The sequence below is a fragment of the Oryctolagus cuniculus genome, chromosome 13 (assembly GCF_051225735.1).
Source record: "Oryctolagus cuniculus isolate XC-2025 breed Fujian yellow rabbit chromosome 13, ASM5122573v1, whole genome shotgun sequence".
Classification (NCBI taxonomy): Eukaryota; Metazoa; Chordata; class Mammalia; order Lagomorpha; family Leporidae; genus Oryctolagus; species Oryctolagus cuniculus.
The window spans coordinates 54,618,017-54,630,414 of record NC_142879.1 but is presented as its reverse complement, the minus strand read 5'-3'; the positions used below and the strand labels follow the sequence as shown (position 1 = coordinate 54,630,414).

Sequence of the window (12,398 nt, the reverse complement as noted above, 5' to 3'; positions counted from 1 at the left end):
CCTCCCCACCGCTTTGTCGCCCCGCCCCCTTTCCCTCCCTGTCCCGTCTCGCGCGGCGCGGGGCCTTGCGGGTTGTGCAGTTCTCCTGAGCGAAGGTTTGAGCGTTGGCCTGGGTTGGCTGGACTACATTTCCCAGGAAGCTTTGAGGCGTAACTTTCTGTTTCCATAGAACTGGTGGGAAAATGGCGTCGTTGTTTGTATCCTTGGGACCAGTAGGAAGAGGGTATAGGCGGGTTTTAAAGAAAAATAACCAATCCGAGGTCGCCTAAGAGGCCATCCGGGAAAGAGGTAGGGGAGGGGAAAGAAAACTAGGGGAGGGGAGAAAGGAGGGAAGGGGGGGAATCTAGGGTGGTGGGGGGGGAAGCGATGTTTGCCCGTCAGTCGAGTCCGGAGTGAGGAGCTCGGGCGCCGAAGCTGAGGGAGACTCTTGGGCTTAAGCTTGCCGCCACCACGGCCACCGCCTGGACCTTTGCCTCGAGGGAGCCGCAGAGGGTCCATCGCCGTCGTCCTCTGGAGGGCAGCGCGATTGGGGGCCCGGACCTCCAGTCCAGGAGGGATTTTTCGTCGTCCCCCCTCCCCCCAGCGAGGGAACCCGAGCGGCCGCCAAACAAAGGTACCAGTCGCCGCCGCGGGAGGAGGAGGAGCCGGAGCCTCAGCTTCAGCAGCCACTGGACCCACCGCCCTTCTTCCCCATCTCTCCCCCGGGCCTGCTGGTTTTGGGGGGGGTGGAGGAGAGGGGACTCTGGACGTGCCAGGGTCAGATCTCGCCTCCGAGGAAGGTAGGGGTTATTTTCCGGGGCTTTCGCGGTCTTCTAAGGGGGTCCTTTTGGGAGTCGCTGGGCCCGGTCGAGGAGCAGGGGGTAGATGGCTGTGGTGGTCTCCCCAGCGCCCCGATTCGGGGCCTCGGCCTCCCGGGGCCCCCGCCCCCCCGCAGCAGCCGAGTCCGAGCCGCCCCCTGGCCGGGCGGCCGCACACTCAGCGGTTTAGCGGCCCTTGGCCGCGGCTGGGGGCCCAGGCGGGGTGGGGGTCCGTGCTGCCTCCCAGGCCCTCGGTCCTCTCGCCGTCCCCGCGGCGGGGGCAGATGTTGATCTCGCTCGCACTTGTCGGGTCTCGGCTTTGAACGGGACGTGGGCAGAGGCTCTGGGGTGGGCTGGTCTTGCCTTCGGCCCTCGGGCCCGTCCTGCCCCTCGGCGGCCCCCGGCCGGGCTCCGGCTCCGACGCGGGGTTGCGAGGCCGGTGGGGGCGCGGACCGGCTCAGCCCGGCGACGAGGCCCGCGGGGGAGGGCGGCCGGCCCCGCGCCGGACCCCGGGCTTGTTGTGAGTTTCTTCACTGACAGAAATGGCGTCATTGTCGGAGACGGGAAACTCCGTCGGGTCCCGACAATGGGGACGGGAAGCTGCCGAGCTGTGTAGGTGGCCGTGTTTGCGGGGATGGCGAGGCCAGAGGGAGCCCCGAATCGGCTCATGGTGGTTCCGGGGCCGATTCCCTCTCTGCAAGGCTCTTTCTCTGGGCTTCGGGCATCGCTCGCTTTCTTCTCTACTCCGCCGCTGGTGCAGAGGGGTGCCCGTGGTGTTAACTGGGTGTCTTTTGTTTCCCCTCCAGGTGCAGGTGAATCTGGTGTTTCTGAGCGGAACGCAGTCCCAGATTCACCATGAAGGTAAGTCTGCCCGCAGAAAAAGAACCTCTGGGTTTTAGAATTCAGAAAGCAGGGGCTTGAGCCGCGGTCGTCGTGTGCGGCCTTCGAGTTTTGCAGGGGAGGATGTGTTTGGTGGCTTGGGGCTGAGCCCCTCCCAGGAGACGATAGGGGTCAGCTGGTGGGAATGTGCACGGGCTTTGCTGTGGAGTTGTGGAGTTAGTTCTAGGATATCTCGTGGAGGGTGAGTCTTCCGTATAGAACGGCTTTTTACAGGGAACGGTAGCAATAACTGCACGCCTCTAAGTGTTTTAAAAGGTAAAAACAAAAAGCAGGTCAAGTAATCTGACTCTAGAAACGGAACTGTATTGTGGTTCTGTCGGTTACACTGATGAAAGAAAATCTCATTTCGTGTGGAAATAGTACTGTGAATTTTAGCAGAAAACCTGTTTAATAGCCACAAAAATCATCATCATGCAAAGATCTTGAAACAGAATTTTGATGATCTTTACGCAGTTCAGAGATGGCACTTGTTCCTGTATTTCCAGAGATATTTCCAGAGATTTAAGCTTGTATGTCCCCCACCTCTTTATAAAGGCCTTCTTAGCCTGCAAATTGTTGGATGCTGTGTTGCATTGTAATGTGTGAGAAACTGATGGCCAGCTTCCTCTTAAATGTAAACATGTTAACTGAATGGAGGATAGGGTCTGAAAAATGCAATTTGTCTAGTTGGTGGAAGAAATTATAGCAGTTGAAGTACAGGTGCATTTTTTTTTTCTCTTTCGAGAATGTGTAAATGACTGCAGTCTTATTTTTTTTACCCTCTAGAATAAAAAGCCTTCTGATAACTAAAATGTCTAGGTTCAACTGGTGGACGTTAGTTACTAGCAGATATTTTTTCATCCGTTACAAATTCAGAGGTGCTTTAAAGGGGTAGATTGTGTTAACAAGCTCAGGAATGCAACAGACAGCACGTTAGCTTGTAAATGTCATCTACTTTTGACAGTTCCTTCAAATTGTTTTTTCAGAAATAGATTTTACTTCTCTTTAGAATCAAGACTGCCTTTTCAGTACTTTGTCTAAGTTAAAATTTGTAATGTTTGTGCTTATGGAAGAAAAGTAAAAGCTGTGGTTATTTAAGTATTCACTATTCGAAGTAATTTAGCCCAGCTTTTTAAAGATTCTTTCTTGACTTTGGGACACCATAAAATGCCTGAAACAGTTCGTATTTGCTGAGTTGCTGTCTCACTTCCTTGAAAACGTAACCGGTGAGGTTTTAGAAATGAATCCCTTTTGTTGGTCGCAACTCCTGTGACCTGCGTAAAATAGTGAAAAGTGGATTTATTGGGAGAACCATGTACATTCCTTGATGTAGGTTGAAAATTTCTTAAGAAAACAGTGGGTTGAATAATGTATACTAAAAAGTGTAGAAGCTGAGTAAATTCAGGGTTTAGTTTGGAACAAATGTTGTAATCTGTCACGGTGCCCAGTGTAGTGCTTGACACATCTTAGGTACTCTGTAAATGTTTGGTCAAAAGAAATATAGTAAGTTGGAGTTCTTTTAGATTTTTCTTTGTTCCTTTCGTTCTGCACCCACTTTTTTTTTTTAAACTTGTCTGTCTAAAAAATGAAAGTATGTTGGAAACTTTAGTCTTAAAAGTTTCATGGTATTAGAAAAATGCAAATTTTTGGTATCGTTTTTGAACTACTAGGTTTAAGTGTTCACCATTTCCATTCTTACTGTCTTTTATAAAAATGTGCTGGTAATGTTGAAAGGAAAGAGAAATTTCTAACTTTATACAAGAAAACTTCCTGTTGTTGTAACAGGTACTCTCTTAGGGAATTTACTAGTAATGACTAGTGCTAAGAACTTAGCTTATTTCTTACGGTTTTTACTATGCCAAAAGATACGAAGCTGCCTGTGATTTATATTTTACTTTAGCAAAAATTGCAATTCAGATATATTTAATGTTGATTGTGTTGGACCTAATTTTTTTTTCATGTTCCTAATTTAAATATTATAATGACAAATGAGCTGTAGAAGGATTTACACCATTTATTGGATCTTACCAAGCAAGCTTTTTTTTTTTTATTTATTTATTTTATTTTATTTTTATTTTTTTGACAGGCAGAGTGGACAGTGAGAGAGAGAGACAGAGAGAAAGGTCTTCCTTTGCCGTTGGTTCACCCTCCAATGGCCGCCGCGGCCAGCGCGATGCGGCCGGCGCACCGCGCTGATCCGATGGCAGGAGCCAGGAGCCAGGTGCTTTTCCTGGTCTCCCATGGGGTGCAGGGCCCAAGCACCTGGGCCATCCTCCACTGCACTCCCTGGCCACAGCAGAGGGCTGGCCTGGAAGAGGGGCAACCGGGACAGAATCCGGCGCCCCGACCGGGACTAGAACCCGGTGTGCCGGCGCCGCTAGGCGGAGGATTAGCCTAGTGAGCCGCGGCGCTGGCCACCAAGCAAGCTTTTAAATATGAATTGTATGTTCTGTCAGTGACAACTTTTTTTGAGTCCATTAAGTCACAGAGTATTGAGGTAATTGAAAGAGTACAGTAACAGTTTCTGGTCATTGCTTGAAAGTCCCAAAATAAAGAGAAATGTCCTTGCACATGAGGTGGCATAAAGTTCACGGAATTTGTATATTACAGAAAAACTATGCCTGGATTTCTGAAGTTTTTTGCATTAATTTACCGTGAACTTTTTGAAAGTCTTCTTGTATGTGCCAGTTTGAGCAGAAATTTTCCTGTTGTACTATCTTCAAGAATTTATTTAAATAAATACAGCCGCTTTACTGGCTAGTGTGCTTTTATCTTGTCATATTTTTACATAGTATACTTTTGAGAAATATGATTTGTAATACAAAAGCAGTTTGCTGTAATGTTGTCATGTATAACACTGATGTTGAATTTATTTTTTGTGCTCTTCAACATCAGTGATAGGACATAATTAGGAAACGGTAGATTATTAGCATTTGTAAATAATTGAGACTTAATTTTAATTATGTCAGATTTATTTCCTTCTTTTTCCTAACTAAACCTTTTTCTGCTTTTATGTTGTGCCTGTTATTAACATCTGTCATTACATTGCAGTAAATGTTCAAATGAAATTGGGCCAGATGGACTAGATATATATCACAATCTTTAAGGGATTGAGTGATTTAGTGGTTGTACTTGTAATGTGAGTAGATTGGCTTTTTCAGATGTACTATTCTGTCTTCAGTAATCACTGACTTACGCCATATAAAAATAATGGACTGATTACAAATGCTCTTTTTAAAAGGCCTGTGAATTAAAAATCTTTCTCTCCTTGCATCCCCCCTTACTTCCTTCCTCTCTCCCCTTTTCTGCCTTCCATCTCTTCTTCCCTTTCCTTCCTTCCATCTGCCTTGCCCCCTTTCATAAATCATTCGTTCAGTAACAACCCATTACACGTGTCAGGCAGTGTGGAACAAAGGTGAATAAGCTATCTGACCACTCAAGGAGCTCACAATTTACTAGAAGAAACAGAAAAATAAAGCAAAGCATATAGCAGACTGAATTATAAGAGTGTTTATTCTATCATACAGTAATTGTGGTAAGTGCTATGAGAGGACAGAAGAGGACTTCTAAATCAGAGAGTCACTGAAAGTTTTCTGGTGGAGTTGGCATCTAAGCTGAATGTTGAAACTTTGACTTGGCAAAAAAGAGGAGAAAAGAGTGTTTGAGGAGTAGCTGTTTGGCTTAGCGGTTGGGATGCCCATATCATATTGGAATGCCTGGGTTTGGGTCCTGGCTCCACTCCTGATTTCGGTTTCCTTCTGGTGCACACCCTGACAGGCAGTGGTGATGGTTTGGATGATTGGGTTCTTGCTACCCATATGGAAGATAGGGATTGAATTCTCAGCTCCCAGCCTTGGCTGGCCATGCTGATGTGCACTTGCCCTTTCTCCATCTCTCAAATGATAATGATATGATAATAATAATAATAATAATAATAATGCTTCAGACAAGAAAGGGAGCAATGTTAGAAAGTAACATAACAAAGTGATGTTTCTGGAGATTGTAAGTAGTTTGCTGTGGCTGAATTAACATGAAACATGTTTTTGGTGGGGTACTAGAAGAGCAGTGATGGGAGATGAAATGTAGTAAGGGTGTTGAACATTTTCTTGAGCTACATAGAATGACTGAAGGTTTTTAAGAAGGGGTAAAGATGTTGGATTTGCTTTGTAGAGAGACTGGTAGTATTGCAGTGAATATTTGAAAGGTGAGATCTGATTAGAAGGGCTAGAGATTGCAGAGTGGAAGTCTAAGTGAGACTTGAATAAGGGCCTGAACTGATTTTTTGCACCAAAAAATAAACTTGTCTTTTAATTCCACTTCCTGTGAACTTTTTGAAGTACCCTTATATGATATTTGAAAGGATTTAAGATCCATAGTATGTGGTTTGTGCTTTAAAGTTGTGTCTCTTTTTGATGAACAGGTAGTTTTGTAAAACACTGACATGATTTCTGTCCAAATATGTTAATTGCTTGCTTGTCTAGAAATGCTAGATGAGTACCTGTTTCACTGAATAATGTGTTTCTGTCAGCTCCATCATTGATCGAAGCATTGAGGGTATAAGAGTGAACACACAAGAGTTCTTACCCTGGTGAAGTTTATTTTCTGTTAGGGTAGACAGATACTGAAAAAGAAAAAGTAGTGATCAGTGAGTGCTATTAAGAGAAATAAGCAAAGTCAGAGTAGGAAGTTAGAGTGACGAGAGGTGCTGCTGTGAGTGGTAACAGAGGGCCTACCTGAGGAGATGACCTTTTATGTATCATGACATGAAATAAGTGATGCAGTAAGCCATTCTGTTTTCTGGGGAAAGAGCATTCCTGCAGAACAAACAAATGGGAGGGCTGGGGGTGAGATGTGTTTGACTTTTTTGAGCTTGGCATATTGAAGGAACAAGGCAGCCAGTAGGATTGGAGTGGTAAGATAGGAGGCCATAGAGGGTCACCAGGGTCCATACAGTGTAAGGAGGCCTTATAGATCATGGTAAGAACCTAAGTAAAACGTGAGTGTGTTAGGAAATGTTTGAAGGATCTTGAGCAAGAGAGTGAAGTGGTTGGATAGGGATTTTTGGAAAAGAACAGTAACTACTGTGCACTGACTGTAGGGGAGCAGGGATGGAAACAGGGAGCTCGTCCTCAAGACTGTCAAGTTAGTCCTGGGAGGGGCAGTGGTGGGCCGTGTCCGAGGGGCAGTGGTATTGGGTATATATTTGAAAGCAGGGATGATCAGATTTGAATGGATCGGGTGTGAGGTAAAGATTCTGCTTGCTGCTTTTTGCAGATGAGCAGATAAGCAGGCCCTTGGGATAACGTCCTGCCCCTGTACAAAATATTTTTGTTATTATTATTTGGTGGTTGAGGTTCTTGGAACTGAGTATAGCCAAGGAGGCAGTCTCTACTCTTGGCCTTCCTTTGTTAGTAAGCAGTAAATATTGGGCAGAGCATTCTTCTCAGTTGTTTTTGGTTTTGGTTTTGAATTTTAAATAATGAGATACAATTCTTATACCATGAAATTCACCCTTTTAAAGTTTACCGTTCATTACTTTGCAGTATTTTTATAAGATTATGTATTCATCACCACTATCTAACTCCAAAACATTTTCATCCTCCCATAAAAGAAACTTCTTCCTGTTAGCAGTCACTCCCCTTTATCTTCTTCTCTGGAGACCATTCATCTATTTTTTATCTGTAAAGATTTGCCTGTTTTGGACATTTACGATCAATGGAATCAGATTTGTATAATATGTGGCCTTTGTGTCTAGACTTCTTTGACTTTGCACCATGTTTTCAAGGTTTATCCATTTTATTATTTTTTCTTGTTTTTATTTAAAAATTATTTATTTATTTGAAGGAAGAGACAGAGAGATCTTCTGTCTGCTGATTCATTCCCCAAATGCCTGCAACAGCCAGGACTGGACCAGGCTGAAATTTGGAGCTTGGAACTCAATTTGTATCTCCCATGTAGGTAGCAGGGAGTCAAGTATTTGAGCCATCACTGCTGCCTTCCAGGGTTGAATTAGCAAGAAGCTGGATTGGAAGTGGAGCTGGGACTGGAACTCAGACTCTCTGATGTGGAATTCTGAACTCCTAAGTGAGGCTTTAATCACTGTGCCAAATGGCTCTATCCTCCAAGATTTATCCATTTTATTATATGTGTCAGTACTTGGTTCTTTTTTATTGTTGAATAATATTCCATTTTATGGATCACACACACATACACACAGAAATACGGCTTTAGCTAGTAAATTTATTACTCGGCCAGCATGTTGGTTTTTTCCACTTTATGCTTATTATGAACAATGCTGATGTGAATATTTGCATACCAGTTTTTCTGTGAACATGAATTTTAATTCTCTTAGGTCTTAGAAATGGACCTTTTGATTTTAGGGTAGTAAAAAAATGGTTGAGTGCTGAGTGTTTAACTTCAGGTGTTTTTTGGCAAGTGGCCGCCAAGGAGTTGAACATTTAAAAAACTCATGCAACATATATTGAATGTCTGTTCTGTCTAGTAAGGAAATATCAATGAACAAAACATGTAGAAAATCTTGACTCTATGGGTCTTACATTTTAAGGAATGGGGATAGATAAATAAGACTAAAGATTTAAATTATTTAAGAGTTCAGCTGGATAAGGAAGACAGAGAATGTGGGCCTGGGACAGATTGCATCATTAAGGTGGTCGTAGTGGGCTTTATTGAGAAGGCATTTGAGTAGATACATGGTAAAAGGAGGAGGTCAGCAAGTTAGCTGCGGGGTTGTTTGGCAACTGACCTTTTTAAGAATAGCACAGAGGCCAGGGTGCTGGAGTGCAAGGAAGACACTGGTGAGATTGCACAGGTAAAGCGGTTACAGGTTGAAGACCGAACAGATCAAATCACCCAGGACCTTGAAGGCCATTTTAAGATTTGGCTGTGATGAAAATAAGTAGCCATTAAAGGTTTTAGAGGACTGGTGCAGTGTCATTACAGAGTGGCAAATTTTGATTATGTTTTTAAAGAGTCATTGACTGTTACGTTAAAAACAAGCCGTGGGTGAGTTTAGAGCCAACTAATTAGGAAGCTATCTTTACAAAAGACAAGGGCAGAATCATGGTGACCAACTGTGATGGAGGAAAGGAGTGGTCAGATTCTAGATGCCTTTTGTAGGTTGAGCCAACATGAGTTCCTGTCAGACTTAGTGTAGAGGGAGGAGAAAGGGTCAAAGAGAACACCAAGAAACCTTGATTGAATAATTGGAAAACTGGAATTTAGAATGAAGTTATGGCTACTCTTTGGAAATAAGCATATTTTATACTTGTGAAAAAGGTAACTGGTATACTGTTGTGTGAAATGTGGCTCTAAATATATGGAAATGTTATTAATTAAAGAGTTGTAAATTTTATTCTTGATGAGTTATGTAAAAACAGCACTCAGGGATGGGCATTTGGCCTAGTTAAGATACCCCATATTGGAGTGTCTGGGTTCAGTTCCTAGCTCTGGCTCCCATTTCCTGCTTTCTGCTAGTGCCCATCTTGGGAACCACTGGGTAATGGCACCAGTGAGTGGCTAGATGGGTCCCCGCAATTCATATAGGAGACTTGGATTGAGTTCCAGGCTCCTAGCTTTGACCTGGCCTAGTCATGGTCATTGTGGGCATTTGAGGGAGAGAATGAGCAGGTGGGAGTTCTGTATAACTGTCTCTCTCTCTGTCAAATTCAAAACAAATAGACAAACAATACTCTTGCTGCCTTCCTTGTGGCATCTCCAAAGAAAAGTAGTGAATCTTCAAGAGTGAGGTGTTTTTACATTCATGAGAAATTTGCACTGGTGTTTTGTGAAAGATGACATACACAGTAAGCAGTAAAATTCACAGAACTTAATTCTTTTGGTATTTACATGCAGTTTGTAGAAGGTGTGTGTTTTGGTAAGGCTTATAATGCAAATAGAATTAATTAAAAATTTTTGTTTACTTAAATATATAGCATCACTTTTTGCTTGTACCTTAATTTAAATATAAAAGATGAAGGAAAATATTAAAGAAAGCATGTTATATTGCCTTATTTTAAAATTTGACCTCCTTAAAACCTAATGGACAGCAAACAGCCGGCGCCGTGGCTCGCTAGGCTAATCCTCCACCTGTGGTACCGGCATCCCAGGTTCTAGTCCCGGATGGGGCAACGGTTCTATCCTGGTTGCTCCTCTTCCAGTCCAGCTCTCTGCTGTGGTCTGGGAAGGCAGTGGAGGATGGCCCAAGTGCTTGGGCCCTACACCCCATGGGAGACCAGGAGAAGCACCTGGCTCCTGGCTTTGGATCGGTGCAGCGCTCCGGCTGTAGCAGCCTTTTGGGGGGTGAACCAACAGAAGGAAGACCTTTCTCTCTCTGTCTCTCTCTCACTGTCTAACTCTGCCTGTCCAAAAAAAAAAAAAAAAAAAAAAAAGATTTTCTCTGTGTGTGTGTGTGTGTCCCTCTCTCTCTGTCACTCTACCATTAAAAAAAAAAACCAACAAAACCTAATGGACAGCAACAAAACGTAAGGTGTAATTAGTCTTTGTTCCTACAATGATTCACATTTTCATTTGATTATATATATCCAAATAAAGGAATGTATTTTTTTTTTTTTTTACTTCTTAGACTACTAATCAATATGCTTAACTTAAAAAATAAACTTTTTAAAATAAAAGTTACTGCATTTCTGCTCTTGTTTGGAGTACAGGAAATCTTGACATTCAAGTTTTCTGTGGAAATACTGTAGTTTTAGAAATGATACTTTTCTTTTTTTAAAAAAATTTATTTATTTATTTGAAAGAGTTACACACAGAGAGAAGGAGAGGAAGAGAGAGAGAGAGAGAAAGGTCTTTCATCTGCTGGTTCACTCCACAATTGGCCACAAAGTCTGGAGCTGTTCCAAGCCAGGAGCCGGGAGCCTCCTCCAGTCTCCCACATGGATGCAGGGGCCCAAGGATTTGGGCCATCTTCCACTGCTTTCCCGGGCCATAGCAGAGAGCTGGATCAGAAGTGGAGCAGCTAGGTCTTAAACCGGTACCCATATGGGATGCCAGCATTGTAGGTGGCGGCTTTACCTGCTATGCCACAGTGCGGGCCCCCCCCCTTTTTTTTTTTTAAAGATTTATTTATTTATTTGCAAGTGAAAGTTACACAGAGAGAAGACAGGCAGAGAGACAGAGAGGGGTCTTCCATCCGATGGTTTACTCACCAGTTGGCCACAATGGCTGGAGATGAGCCGATCTGAAACCAGGAGCCAGGAGCTTCTTCTGGGTTTCCCATGTAGGTGCAGAGACCCAAGTATTTGGACTGTCTTCTGCTTTTCCCTGGCCATTAGCAGGGAACTGGGTCAACAGGAGCATCCAGGACCCGAATTGGTGCCCATATGGAGCTGGTGTTTGAGGTGGTGGCTTACCAGCTATGCCACAACACTAGCCCTGAAATCTGAGACTTTTCATACTAAAATTGGAAGGTAATTTTCATACTATAATAGAAAACAGCATTCAGGTTTGGAGAAGAAAAATGAGTATGAAAGTGTATAAATAGTTAATTAAAAAATAAAAAGCGGACTTACTGAAGTTAACTTATGAAACTTCATGATCACCTTACTATGCTAATGGTCATATGCATATTTTAGGACATAATAGAATAGGTAAAATAGGGAAAAAATTTTAAAACATTTGATTTAATGTTTGCATAGTTCCCAGTATTCCTTAGTAGTTGCTCATACTTACTCAGAAAGTCCAAGTATGGACTTTAGAGTTCTTTTAAGTCTCCCCTTCCCCAGAGTTACATGCACAATTTCCTGTGCCATACGCTTGCCTGAGGAAAGGAACAGTAGCTTTCATCACAGTCTTGATGGAACCCACAACATATATGATAAGAAATACAGCTCTGGGGCTGGCATTGTAATGAAGTGGGTAAAACTGCTGTCTGTGACCCAGGCATCTCATATGGGAGACCTGGAAGAAACTCCTGGCTTCTAGCTTCAACCTGGCCCAGCCATAGCCATTGCAGCCATTTGGGGAGTGAACCAGCAGCTGGAAGACATCTCCCCCTCTCCCTCTACTCTCTCTCTCTAAATGATTCAAATAAACAAATAAATCTTAAAAAAAGAGTAGAAGGAATACAAACAACTATTCCTATTAAATAGATTAGTAGCAGGTCAGCTAACAGATAATACCACAGAGCTGTATTTCTTTTTTTTTTCTTTTTTAAAGATTTATTTTATTATTTGAAAGGCAGAGTTACAAAGAGAAAAAGAGAGGGAGAGACACAGAGAGGTAGGTCTTCCATCCACTGATTCACTCACCAAATAGTGGCAAAGGATCTGGAGTCTGTATGGGATGTTGGCCCTGTAGATGGTGGCTTAACCTGCTGTGCCACAGCACTGGTCCCCTTTCCACTCTTACCATTAAAGAAATAGTTAATTAGCTGGTTGATACACATTTTATTTTCTCATTTTCTTTGGTTTAAATAATTGTACAAAGTTTTTATTATTATTTCTGAAATGTTACCATTTATATGAAATGCATATATTGCTATTGAAATGTTTACTTTTTTGAATTCCAAAGAAGAATATGAAGTTTTTCAATTATAATTAGCTTTTGATCATGAAAACATTTCTTAAAATCATTTAAAAAGTCTACTCTAGGGGCTGACATTGTGGCCCTGTAGATTAAACTACCAATTGGGTCACCTGAATCCCATATCAGAGTATCTGGGATGTAGTCCTGTCCTGGTTTCTG

General features: G+C 42.9%; 1 protein-coding gene across 10 annotated transcripts in view; it reads left to right on the top strand.

Annotated features, from left to right (window-relative positions):
- Positions 1 to 365: 365 nt before the first annotated feature.
- Positions 366 to 12,398, top strand: part of ARID4B (AT-rich interaction domain 4B) — a 154,610-nt gene continuing 142,577 nt past the window's right edge. For 7 of the 10 annotated variants that reach the window (XM_008268245.5, XM_008268244.5, XM_002717324.6 and 4 more), the window contains exons 1-2: positions 366 to 779; positions 1,604 to 1,658. In XM_008268245.5, coding sequence (XP_008266467.2) covers positions 1,653 to 1,658 — 6 coding nt within the window. In that variant the 5' untranslated portion in view covers positions 366 to 779; positions 1,604 to 1,652. Of the gene's footprint in view, positions 780 to 1,325; positions 1,410 to 1,603; positions 1,659 to 12,398 lie in introns of those variants that run through there. The other 3 variants (XM_070055537.2, XM_017347727.4, XM_051820725.3) reach the window with 2 other exon arrangements.